The 13,103-nt window shown below is 42.2% G+C and overlaps 1 protein-coding gene across 9 annotated transcripts in view; it reads right to left on the reverse strand.

Moving 5' to 3' along the window:
• EML1 (EMAP like 1) overlaps positions 1-13,103 on the reverse strand; it is a 216,436-nt gene that overhangs the window by 55,861 nt on the left and 147,472 nt on the right. For 5 of the 9 annotated variants that reach the window (XM_060263011.1, XM_060263006.1, XM_060263007.1 and 2 more), the window contains exons 3-6: positions 10,096-10,228; positions 4,762-4,809; positions 3,172-3,306; positions 429-457 (exon numbers count right to left, since the gene is read on the reverse strand). In XM_060263011.1, the coding sequence (XP_060118994.1) occupies positions 429-457; positions 3,172-3,306; positions 4,762-4,809; positions 10,096-10,228 (345 nt within the window). The remainder of the gene's footprint in view (positions 1-428; positions 458-3,171; positions 3,307-4,761; positions 4,810-10,095; positions 10,229-13,103) is intronic. The other 4 variants (XM_060263008.1, XM_060263009.1, XM_060263013.1 and 1 more) reach the window with 1 other exon arrangement.

Here is a 13,103-nt window from a genome sequence, read left to right on the forward strand (position 1 = left end):
CCTGCTGGTTTCATCTAAGTATCGTTTCGCTTGAACTGTCATTCTCAATGCATGGAAAGCGAATTCTGAATCTACACTAAATCCCAAATGACCGGGGATTAATGATTTTGTAAATGCCTTTCATAGCAAACAAATAAGAGAAAGCACAACCTGGTAAAGATTGGTATACCAGTTCCGTTTTTTGAAAATGTGAAATTGTTTATTCTCATTCCATTACTCCCTACAAAGAAGACTTAGAAATAAAACCTATTTCACACAAGCCATGAGTAGTTAGGAATCAAGTTATAATATCAGTGATGACCACTTATCTCTATTGAAAACCTAGATGATACCAAACCAGTATCTTCAAAGTCATGATTAGAACCAAACTAGTTAACAGTGTCAACAATACACCTTTCATGCAAGAATAGAGAAAGCAAAACAGTTACCTGCACTGAACATTGGTTCCTTGGGTTTGCTGTGAAAATAATCAAGGAAAAAAAACACCTCTTTTAATGAATCTGAGACACCAATTTTTCCTCCCAAACCTTCCTCTGCTTATCCTCCTCATTTCTGTTACCAGTATCACTACCCACCAATGTTCCCTCTGACCTGTGGGGTCTTGTGAGCAAAAATTCTACTTTATGAGCTACTAGAATTAAAGTTGTGAGTGACTGGATAAATTAGTTTGCTCTATTTTTTGCTGCCCTTTTTCCTGAGCTGAGACAAAAATGTATGAGCTGGACACTAAAAAATTGTGATCTAGGCTCACACTAACGCAGCTTAGAGGGAACATTGCTACTCACCTAGACTGCTTTTACATAGAGATTTTGTTCTTGTTTGGAATCAAAACTGGATTTTTGTTAAAGGACATCCACACAACCGCATCCCCTAATCGTCAGTTTTCCAGGTTCTCTTATGGTTTGCTACAATCTTTCCCAAACCTGGTTTGATATATCTTCTTGGGGAAGATTTTATTCCTTTATTTCTTTGGAATATTTCTATGCTGCCTCTTCAGAATCCTGTTTGAGGCAGCTTTCAGTTAAAACCATAATATTAAAAACCAACCCATTAAAACAAGAAGCCATAAGCACATAAAAAGTCTCACCCATATTTGTAACATTTTCCTTCCCTCTGCCCGCTTTTCCTAAAGCATCACAAGAGGTCTTAAAAATTGGTAACTGCTCAATTGCTATAGCATTATAATGATCTATTGCCGCTGTCTATGAGTTCTAATGAATTTCCAGCTTTTGTTTGAAAAAAAATAGTAAGTCTCCAAGTTTCCAGCCCTTTCCAGTCACTTCCCAACAAACAGGCTACAGACTTGATTCTTTAAAATAAAAAAAAAATCAGAAGACCTGGAAGGCTGCAGTATTAGATCATTATAATGCAATAATGCAACACTGATCTAGCAGTTACTGCTGTTGTTGTGTTGGGGGTTTTCTTTTTAAGTCTGAAAAAGCCACCTGGTGGTGCAGCAGGAGAGAAATACAGAGGAAATGGTGATTGTTTGGGGGTGGGGGGGCACACTAAACTCTCATGTGGATGCTGCATTCCCAAAGCAAATGTTTCTGCATTAGTATGGCCATGGCAGGGGAAAGAACATATGAACATATGAAGCTGCCTTATACTGAATCAGACCCTTGGTCCATCAAAGTCAGTATTGTCTTCTCAGACTGACAGTGGCTCTCCAGGGTCTCAAGCTTAGGTTTTTCACACCTATTTTCCTGGACCCTTTTTTGGAGATGCCAGGGATTGAACCTGGGACCTTCTGCTTCCCAAGCAGATGCTCTACCACTGAGCTTCACTGTATGGAAGCAGCCACAGTCAAACCAAAGCCTCTCCCTTTTCATTCTTCCATTTTCTCTGCGCCACACTCCAACAAGTTATGACACTTGTCCCTATACAGAAATGCCAAAATCTGTCCCTTCCTCTTGGCCTTGTCACCAGGGCTTTTTTTTGTAGCAGGAACTCCTTTGCATATTAGGCCACACACCCGATATAGTCAATCCTCCTGGAGCTTACAGTAGGCCTTGTACTAAGAGCCCTGTAAGCTCTTGGAGGATTGGCTACAAAAGTGGGGTGTGGCCTAATATGCAAAGGAATTCCTGCTACAAAAAAGCCCTGCTTGTCACCAAACACTGTTGTGTTCTTCCACCTTGATAATTACGATCTTCTGTATTCTTTGATTTTCCTACAAGGACTTTCCATCTATTCTCAGTACAAATGCCTTGTCAACACTGCAGGGGGTGGATGGAGTCACAAGAGGAGACTGGGAGGAGGAGACAGTACTTTCAGCTTCAGTAGGAAAGGGTCACAACTTTATTGTTGCAGCTCTCAGAAAACCATTGTGTTGCTAACAGATATGAAGACCACAGACATACCAACCAATATTTTTTTTCAAAAGCTGGGGGAAATGCTAGGCAAGGAAGATTGGTTTTTGACCGTGGATGCCATGTGTGCTGTTCCTCTTGCTGCCAACTGGGGTGAAAAACAGCATGTCTTTCTCTGAGATTGGTGGGTTATCTTATGAAACAGCCATTGGCCTATCAAGATCAGTACTGTCTACTCAGAATGACAGCAGCTCTTCAAGGTCTCAGTTGTAGGTCTTTCACATAACTTACTGCCTGATCCTTTTAACTTGAAGACTGAACCTGGGAATTTCTGCATGGAAAGCAAATGTTCTGCCATTCAAAAGTAAGAATGGTTCCTCATTCTTACTTTTGAAACTTTTTGTGTCTTTACTGGGACCTTTGCTCCTCCAACTCTACCACGTTCAGTTGCCAAAAGAATCCAGCCATTGTACCTTTGCTGATTCCTAAGGTTGGGACTCCTTTCCATAACCACCCCTTCCTTCCTTCCCTTAGAGCCCACCTCCACGGAAATGAAACCTAGCCTAACAACTTACAGATTTGACATTCTTTTCACATTCAACCTGGGCTAAATTAAAGAAACTGCTACCAGTTAAGTATGCCTAGCTCCTTCCTTCTTACTCCTGCCTTGCTTTTCCCACTCACTCCCTCTTTTTGTTATTCATCACCCTTCTCCCCCTTTGACATCTCCTCCACTGTCAAAACAGTAACCTTCTTATGTTACTCTGTAAAATGCCATGACAACATCAAAAGGCCTTAAAATCTGTGGCTAGCCTTAAGAGTGGGGTAAAGCGAAAAGAATGTAAAGAACTTTCCATACCTTTCACTGTTCTTTTTGCCACTTGATGAACTGCTAGTGGACCCAGCTCTATTGCGGCTGCCTTTGGAATCTCCGTAGCTTTCTCTTCGACCCCCAGGGGACACACGTTCAGTAGAGTTGGTTCTTTTGACAGTGCTGTCGGAAATGGGGGGGGAAATCCATTTATGATCATGGAAACTTACACATAAAGCTCTAAAACAAGAACAAAACAAAAATGTAGTGCCAAAACAGTAATCTAATTTATATGGCGTCAAACTAACTGGACCCACCTTTCAGAAGCATGCTGCAATATACATGGACTTCGTAACTTCTAAGCAGGGCTTTTTTTGTAGCAGGAGCTCCTTTGCATATTAGGCCACACACCCCTGATGTAGCCAATCCTCCAAGAGCTTACAGTAGGCTCTGTAGTAAAAGCCCTGTAAGTTCTTGGAGGATTGATTACATCAGGGGTGGTGTGGCCCAATATGCAAAGGAGTTCCTGCTACAAAATAAGCCCTGCAAGTTCTAAGCAAAAAAATTATACACCTCCCAAAATTTTTATTTCAAAGATTTCCATTTAGTACTTAAAACTGAGTCCTTGCTTACTGAATTCTGGTCTCAGTCACTGCTGCGCAGCACTGAGGCAACACCAAGAGACCAACAACTTTGGTCAACTCTCATTAGGGCTGTTTAGGCCACGGTTCAGTGACCCATGAAAATGAGTGTGCCCAGCAGGCCTTTGTGCTTTGGTTTTAAACAGCAGGCTCCTTGCAAACAGCAACAGGAGGAGGGGGATAAAAAAAATAACTTGCAAAGGGGCCTTAGGGGTCCGCTGTTCTAAGAAGCAGAAACAGTCAAAGCGCTGGGGGTACATCGGCCCAAGGACCCATGACTGGGGAAGGGTTTCTGTGTGGCATATGCAAGGGAATCTGGGTGGTTTCTACTCAGATGGGACAGAGAGATTCCTTGTGTTTGATCATGGGCTAACTCAGAGATTGCATGTCTGTTGTACTAGGCAAATTCAGAGCAATGTATGTACCTAGCAAATTCAGAGCAATGCTTTGCATTTCAGGTTTGCTCGGGGGACAGGAGAGTTCTTAATGATGCTGTCGGGGGTGGGGGGGTGGGGAGATTCAGAATAGATTTAGAAAAAGAAAAGGAAATACCTGATGAAATACAGTTCCTAGACCACTGAGAAATGTCACTAAAGTGAGATCATTAGGTGTCTCCTCAAAAGTATTCTTAGGAATGGCACATACGTACACTTCCATTGCAATCAGACGACAAAGCAGAATTCACACAAGGGCATTTGAATTAATAAGGAGTCTAATTAGGAAATCCTCACTAAGAAGCAGGAGATGTTAGTATGGAAACAGAGGAAGTAAAAGTTAATATTTCCTAACATTTAAAACAAATTCAAGAGGGCTAACTACGAGAACTTGTTTCAGCTGGGTTCCCTCCCCCCTTTAATCATTATTACTACACAATAATGCAAGATGCTGTTTTCATCATGAACTGCAGGACAAATGAACAGCAAGAGAGAGGGAGGGAAGAAGAAGGAAACAGAGACTTAAGAGATATGACATTACAATACTAGAAAGAATCCCTCACCTTAGAGCAGTTTTTTTCAGTTTGCATGCATTGAGAAGACTCACAGACCTGCTTATTCCATGAATGAGAAGTGCATAAACAAAGCAGAATAAAAGTGAATGCAGTAAAATAAGAATGTAAGAGCAAGGAACATCAACAACAACAAAAGTTACAAATACAAGACATACTACAATTGCATGCAATCAACAGACAATCCTGCATGTTAGGTGCAGCAGGATTAAGGAACCCTGATGCTTAATGGATTCCCTGATTGGGTGTTTTGACCATTCCAGCTAACTGCTTATGGCACATAGCACAAAGACACTGAAGGCTTCAAGAAGTTCACAAAGAACAAGCACATCCTCCGTCTGAAGCTCTCTGCAGGCAGACATGAGATGTCTTTGTTCTCAAAGCATGAAATTCATGAATTTCCCATGGTTGGCAGGGGATAAAAGGCAGAATATAAATATTTTAATAAATAATTATAAAAAGCGAAACCGTAACCCACAGGAGACAGACCAAACATTCAATACTACAGCAGCAAGGTGGAGAAAAAAACAAAGGTAAGAGCACATTAGAGAGACAAATAATGGATGATGGCACATACCATTTGAAATGGCGGATATCCAAAACCAAAAATCCAGCTCCAGGTTGGGAAATACCTGGAGATTCTGGGGGTGGAGCCTGAAGAGGGCAGGGATTGAGGAGAGGAGGGACTTCAATGAGGACACAATGCCACAGAGTCTACCTTCCAAAGCAGCCATTTTATCCAGGGAGGATTGCCAGGTCCCATCATCGTGCCAACGGGGGGATTGGGAGGGTGTTCTGGGAGTGGGTGGGGATGTTGTGCAATGTGCATACATCACCCAGAAGTGACATAATCATGCCGGTGACACTGAGGGCGACACTCTGGGTTTTGGGCAAAACTCTATGGTAAAAGTGCCCTCAAGCCATATGGTTTTGCCCAAAAACCAGAGTGTCACAAACACATCCATGTCACCAACATGCCTATGTCACTTCTGGGTGATGTCAGTGCATTGCTGGGGGAGGGGATTTCCTCCTGCTGGCCAGGTGGCCGCCAGTGGGCAGGAGCTCATGAAAGTGGGGGATTCCCCGCACCCACCTGCGGAATGGTAACCCTATCTCCAGGTGAAATGATCTTTGTCTCCCGGATATCAGTTGTTATCCCAAGAAATCTCCAGCCACTACCTTGAGGTTGGCAACCCTAAATATATGAAGGTAAAAAATGAAAACTCTCAAGTCATTCTATCTAGTAATAGGTCATTGTGTTTTAATATTTCTGCAATAGTCAGCAGAGCCCATATCAAGGGATAGTTGACGCTGCCATATTCTAAGAATGCAGAACACCCCAGCCTTCTGCTGTAATAATTTTGTGTTTGTGTGTGTGTGTGTGTGTGACTGAGAGAGAGAGAAAGATGGGAGATTAATGTGCCTTTTTGAAATTTATAAATTAGTGCACATACACTGGTGGATTTTTCCTATAAATACATAAGCAAGCAGTTTATACTTTTAATGTTTCCTTGACGTGCTCTTTCCTTTCTTATTGAATTAACCTGAAAAAATACCATAAAGTTTTATATGATTTTCTTGACTTAATGGTATTTTCCAGGATCTTCTGAAATAGTTGTCACATCTGTGTTGAAACTGTGCCCCCACCACCCTTTTTCTTCTCCCTCTCTTCCTGTCTTTCTGGCACCACTCAGGTAATTCTCATCCTTTCTGTGCACAGGCAACCAACACAATGAGCTATGCCTCTTTGAATCTAAAAAGTATGTTATGCACATCACAGCAGAAGTATGAGCATCTGGCGATGTCTAAAGCAAGACAAGCACAGCCCCTGCAGGCAGGGTAAGAAAGCATGAACTTTTCACCATGCCACATATAGGGAGAACCAGGGCTTTTTTTGAGCCGGAACGCACAGGAATGCAGTTCTGGAGGGCTTGGTGTCAGGGAGTGTGGCTTAATATGCAAATGAGTTCCTGCTGGGCCTTTTCTTCAAAAGAAGCCCTGGGGAGAGCAAAAGAAGCCTGGCATCTTGTCAAGGCCTCTCTTATTTCTCTAATGCAAATGTTTTTAAAGTACTTGGTTTTTAAAATTATTTTCAAACTATCTCCACCTTTCTGGAGAAAGGTGAAATCTTTGATATCTCCACCTTTCTCTCAAGGACACCTTCAACATCTTAATTCATAGCACGGAGACTTCTGTGTTGATTAGAACCACAACGGAAACAACAGACCTAGTATCCATATATTAGTTGTTTTAATTATGTAAATTATTGTATTTTAATTCTGAATTTTATTGTTAGAACTTTTGTGCTGTGAGCCGCCCTGAGCCCGCCTCGGTGGGGTAGGGCGGGATATAAATCAAATAAACAAACAATGATGATATATATCCTGCCCTCCACTCCGAAGAGTCTCAGAGCGGATCACAATCTCTTTCACCTTCCTCCCCCACAACAGACACCCTGTGAGGTGGGTGGGACTGGAGAGGGCTTTCACAGCAGCTGCCCTTTCAAGGACAACCTCTGCCAGAGCTATGGCTGACCCAAGACCATGCTAGCAGGTGCAAGTGGAGGAGTAGGGAATCAAACCCGGTTCTCCCAGATAAGAGTCCGCACTCTTAACCACTACACCAATAGTGTGACAGCATGGCTCAGTGGCAGCGTATTTGCTTTGCATGCAGAAGGTCCCAAGTTCAATCCCCAGTATCTCCACTTGAAAGGACCAGGTAGTAGGTAATGTGAGAGACCTCTGTCTGAGCGGACAATATTGTCCTTGATGCACCAACGATCTGATTCGGTAAATGGTAGCTTTGTGTGTGTGTTAGTGTGTGATCTATGCAAAGAGAAGGGTCTTGAAGCATCCAGTATAACACCACCTCTGGTTTAGAGATATAACATACTACAACATAACTTTGTCTCCCATCATCTGCCATGTTGGAATAATTTCAGCAGAGGTGCATACATAGCCAAATGCATCAGGTAAGAATCCTGAATTGTGGGGCTACAAGTATTGTATCTCATAGGCTTTGCTTCTTTTACATCTACAAGTTGTTCTCCCCCACCCCCAAACCCACGCTTTATCTATGAACATTTACTGTCATCCTTGGAGTAAAACAAAAGTAAGCAAAATATAACCAAAGAAATGAAAAATGGCTCGACAAGGGAAACCAGGGAAAACTGAAAGAAAAATCACATTCACTTGCCACTTGAGGGCATGAATTCTCATAACAGTACCGGACACAGCTAGACAGGCAAAGAAGCAAACATTCTTGAGAAAAAAAAGAAGATCCCTAAAAGGACTCCTCTGCATGATAACAGTAGAAGAAAAACTGGAGGTGTTTGGCTTCATTGAATGTTTGTCATTGTTGAAAATAAGCAGACTGCAGAAAGTTAAGGTAATGGGAACAACAGAAGTCCCATCTTTGTGAAATTTAGCAATGAAAAGCAACTAGAATATTGTTCAGCCATCTTTGCGGTTTCTGTTGGTAAGATAAAAGAAATCAAGGCCTTTTCTTCAGGACAGATTACCCCAAAGGACCAAACTACATGTGGGCATTTTTAAAGAACTGGACTGGGGTTCCCTGAACCAAACTCAGGGTGTTTTTACAGTCAGTTTGATCCAGAGTTTTAAAGTCTTCAAATCGCCTGCCACTGTTTCACTTTAATTATTTTCCTTTTACATTTAAGCGTTTCAATTTTGGGGGGAGGGGTGTCTGATCAGAGGGCAGCCGGAATACCAGTGTATACGATTGGCTGGAAATCGTGTCAACACTGCAAAAACAAAACGGCGGCATCGAAACCCATCTCACTGAAACAAATGTAAATGCCTCAGGAAGAAACGATGCAAAACAGTTATGAGAATGTTTTGTAATGTTAAAGGTGAGCTTACAATGCAGAGATAGAGTTGCAAACTGCTAGTGTAAAAACATCCTCAGTCTCCCAACAGGTGCTATGGGGAATGGCTTTTTAATAAATAGAAAGCCTGAGCAGGCTTAGAAGAAGAAGAATTGCAGATTTATACCCCTCCCTTCTCTCTGAATCAGAGACACAGAGCGGCTTACAATATCTTATATCTTCTCCCCCCACAATAGACACCCTGTGAAGTGGGTGGGGCTGAGAGGGCTCTCACAGCAGCTGCCCTTTCAAGGACAACCTCTGCCAGACCATGGCTAACCCAAGGCCATTCCAGCAGCTGCAAGTGGAGGAGTGGGGAACCAAATCCGGTTCTCCCAGATAAGAGTCCATGCACTTAACCACTACACCAAACTGCCACCACAGGGGAAGGAATGCCTTCTTGCCTTTCCCCCAAGGTCATTTTCCCATGTGGAAGCAGTGCTGGAGGGAGTTCTTTCCCCATTTTTGTTGCTCTGCCTGGAGTATTCTGTGCACGTGAAGCAGCAAAAATGGGGAAAACTTCTCCCAGGGGTTGTTTTGTAGAAAAATAGGTGGTGGAGCTCATTAGCATAACTCATTAGCATATGCTGCCCCCCCCACAGAAAAAAAAACCTGATGCAAGAAAGAGAGCCCCGGGTAAGCGAGGCCTGCTTGAGATCCAGCCAGCCCAAGCAGGCCTTGCTTGCCTGGGGCTCTCCTGGGATGCCCCCCCCCAGTCAAAAGTCCAGAAAGCCACCCGCCGTCCAAAATCACATAAGAAGTGGAGAAAGGGTGGTGCAGGCTACTCCAGGGATTAATGAACACTGCTGGGGGCATGGCAAAGCTCCTGGTGGCTGGCTGGCTGCCCGCTCTCCTAATCCAGGGATTGTTATGCAGCTGCACCTACTATTTAATGGAGAAGATAAGTGGGGAGGAAGAGGGGGAACCCTCAGAAAAGTTCAGGAGCTGTGCGCCTATGAGCTCCTGCTGAATCTAAGGCCTAATTTCTCCCCAGTGCAATTTCTGCATGGGAAAACAGCTCAGGGGAAGGCAAGACTCCCTTCTGCCCCCTGTAGCTCATTTGGGCTCTCCTTCATTTTTAAAAAAGTCATTCTTTGTGTAGCTGCAGGGAACCCTAGTTGGGTCTGGGTTTCCCAGAGTCATCTTGTTAAAAACCCAAATATATAGTTTGACACAAAGAGGTTTCCTACGCTTAACCTCAAATTACACAGGAAATAACCACCTACTTAGGTGCTCCTTTAGAATTAAGGATTTCTTGCAACAACATTTACCCTAATTAATTAACCCAGCATGAATAACACTGTGATATTGCTACAAGGTTCCAAAGTACTTTAATTTACTTATGTAGACATTTATCTTGAATGGATCACCTTGGAAGCATAAAAAAAATAAGAAACCGAAGAAAGGCAATTATTACACACATGGTAGATATTTAATACCTTTTTGCTGCTGGCGATACAATCTCTTTCCTGGTTCCTGATGGGGAAGGTAGAGAGCCACTGGGTTTTTTTGGTAGAACCGTTCCATTATTAACAGTAGTCTTCAAAGGTAGTGTTTGTACTAGGGGTCTTGCTGTAAAACAAAGAGAAGGCAAAATGACTGACCATCCTTATAAAGCTCTAGTTGCAAGAATCTTGAAAGCAAGAATAAAATGTGACCGAATGTGGTTTGCAATTTCAGCTGGTTTTTTTTTAATATCCTAAAAAAAAAAAAAGGACTTAATTGACTCTAACCAACAATGCAAATACTAGTAAAAGACAACGTTTAAAAGTGCAATCCCTGCTTTCTCTGTACACAAGTTAAAATACCCAGGGGACTTCACTAAAGACAACCCTAGCCCTGTCCTCCCCTCCCTTCCCATATTGCCTCTCTCCCTCTCCTGTGTTCAAGGATTTGGTTGGTTTGGGGTGCATCAGGTTTTCTGTTATAGAATATTGGCTCATGTTACATCTCCAGTGGCCTAAACATTATGAACATGAGACAAGTTTACTGGATTCAAGTCCATAGAGGCCCTAAAAACCAACAGGTATCTAACAAAGGGGGCTTTGACTCTTGACAGTGTACACCCTGAAAATCTTGTTTGTCTCTAAGGTGGTTCTTGACTCAAAACTAGCTCTTCTGCTAATACAGCTACCCTCCTAAAACCAGAAACAGCAGCATTTTATGAAATCTTGACACTCTTGTTACCAAACAACTTTTTGCCTCTTATTCTTGTGTAGAAAACCAGGAATCTCACAGGGCTTTTTTTTTTTTAAGCAGGAACGCATAAAAACGCAGTTCTGGCTGGCTTGGTGTCAGAGGGTATGGCCTAATATGTAAATAAGTTCCTGCTGGGCCTCTTCTACAAAAAAGCCCTATGTGGAATAAGGGTGATGTCCGGAGGTGTGGCCCAATATGCAAATGAGTTCCTGCTGTGATTTTTCTACTAAAAAAAAGCCTTGGAATCTCATATTTGTTAAACAGAAACACTGCTGCAGCTTCAGCACACCAGAGGATGTATTGGAATGTAGCTACATCTTGCATGTTATCTCAGCTGTCTACAAGGAAAGATGGAGGGTGAGGTTATGCGCAAGAGCCAGCATCATCATCATGTGAGAGGTTGCTGCTTTGCTAGAACATTCCCACAGCCCTCAGAAGCCTAGCCAAAACCATGCCAAAGAGGCAACTATACCCTAGGTTCCAGCCAAGAGCCCATGCTTTCTGCACATTTCTACATCTGCCAGAATGTAGAAAATGCAATTGTTCAGGAGGGCGTTTTTATAAAAGGAACGGTACTACAGGAAAATGGAACTATTCCAGAGGATGCATTTAAAGGCAAGGGCGCTATTTATGGTACTATTTATCATATGCATTATCTTGTTCTTACCATGCTGGTTTCTAATTTCTGTAATCCGTTTTTGCTCGTTTCTGAATCTTTTATGGTATGTTGCATATTTTTTATTGCATTGCTTTTAAATGCCTAAAAGGGTTTCTGATCTATTGCAGTGTTTGTTTGTTTTTTCCATTTCTATTGTATCTCATTTTGCTGCCTTGGGATACTATTTGGCTGGAAAGGTGGCATACAAATGTTTTAAATAAATAATAAAAGGTAAATAATTTTGTAATCTGACCTTATTACATTGTTTATTGGTTGTCTTATACTGCTCCTGTAACAAACAGTGTTATAAAATGTCCTCTGCCCCCAATCTCAGTGAGAAAGGAGAAGTTTACATAAAGAAACAGATGCTCTTTTGACAAACTCTACCAACTTAAGTTCACTGAAAAGTAACCCACAAGTTTCTGGAGGTTGTCTGTAACCATGTTGAGCTGCAAGGAAAAGCAGTGTTAAAATGCCTTATCGAACAAATGTAAGCAGCAATTCTCAAAAATCGGGGTGGGGGGGAGGAAAATCATGCATCTATGTGACACTATAACTACAAGCCTTACAGTGAAATCCTAAGAAAAGTTACTCACTCCCAAATCCATTGAGGTCAATGAGCTTCAAAGGGTATAAACTCTACTTAGGGCTGTGCTGATAAACAGCAAATAGCCACGAGCCGTTTACAGGCTCCATAGAAAACCTTTTAGAAGTCAGGAAAAAAAAAAGATTTGTCATTTCCACAAACAGAGCCTATTGAGAATGAATGAGTAATACTGCTGAAATTCCTCAGTGTCTTCATAGCCTGCTGCTACTGAATTTTTTGTTGCTGAAGTGAATGTAAATCTTAATGTTAGTAACTACAGAAACAAACCCAAACATATCACTGACTATTGCCAAAGTCTGCCAAAAGCAACAGTTCAGATAAATCACACTTTCTGACAGTTGTCGGATCTACATTTTGGAAGGGTAGGATTTTCTGGGGAGGAGTGGTTGCTCCCGGGTCTTACCTGTGGCAGCAGCATAAACATGTTTATGAAGCTCAGAAACAGCTGGTTATATGATCATTGCAATGCTGATGATCTATGGATTAATAGGCCTGTCAAGATTACAAATAAAGTGATAGCTGCCAGAATAGGCAGGAAGGGGGGGATTAGAAGAAGATATTGGATTTTGAAGATATTGGATTTATATCCCGCCCTCCACTCCGAATCTCAGAGCACAATCTCCTTTATCTTTCTCCTCTGCAACAGACACCCTGTGAGGTGGGTGGGGCTTAGAGGACTCTCACAGCAGCTGCCCTTTCAAGGACAGCCTCTGCCAGAGCTATGGCTGACCCAAGGCCATTCCAGCAGATATGAGTGGAAGAGTGGGGAATCAAACCCGGTTCTCCCAGATAAGAGTTCGCATGCTTAACCGCTACACCAAACTGGCTCCCAAATTATATTATAAAATTAAAATTAAAGCTTTTTGTAAACCTAAATGTGGTATTAGATATCTGGGATCTGTAAATGGCCAGGGAGGGAAGACTATTTGAGTGAAGTGAATCTACATTTTAATATATTTCTGAAAACTCATGTTACAAACACC

This window comes from Heteronotia binoei, chromosome 21, assembly GCF_032191835.1.
Source record: "Heteronotia binoei isolate CCM8104 ecotype False Entrance Well chromosome 21, APGP_CSIRO_Hbin_v1, whole genome shotgun sequence".
Taxonomy (NCBI): domain Eukaryota; kingdom Metazoa; phylum Chordata; class Lepidosauria; order Squamata; family Gekkonidae; genus Heteronotia; species Heteronotia binoei.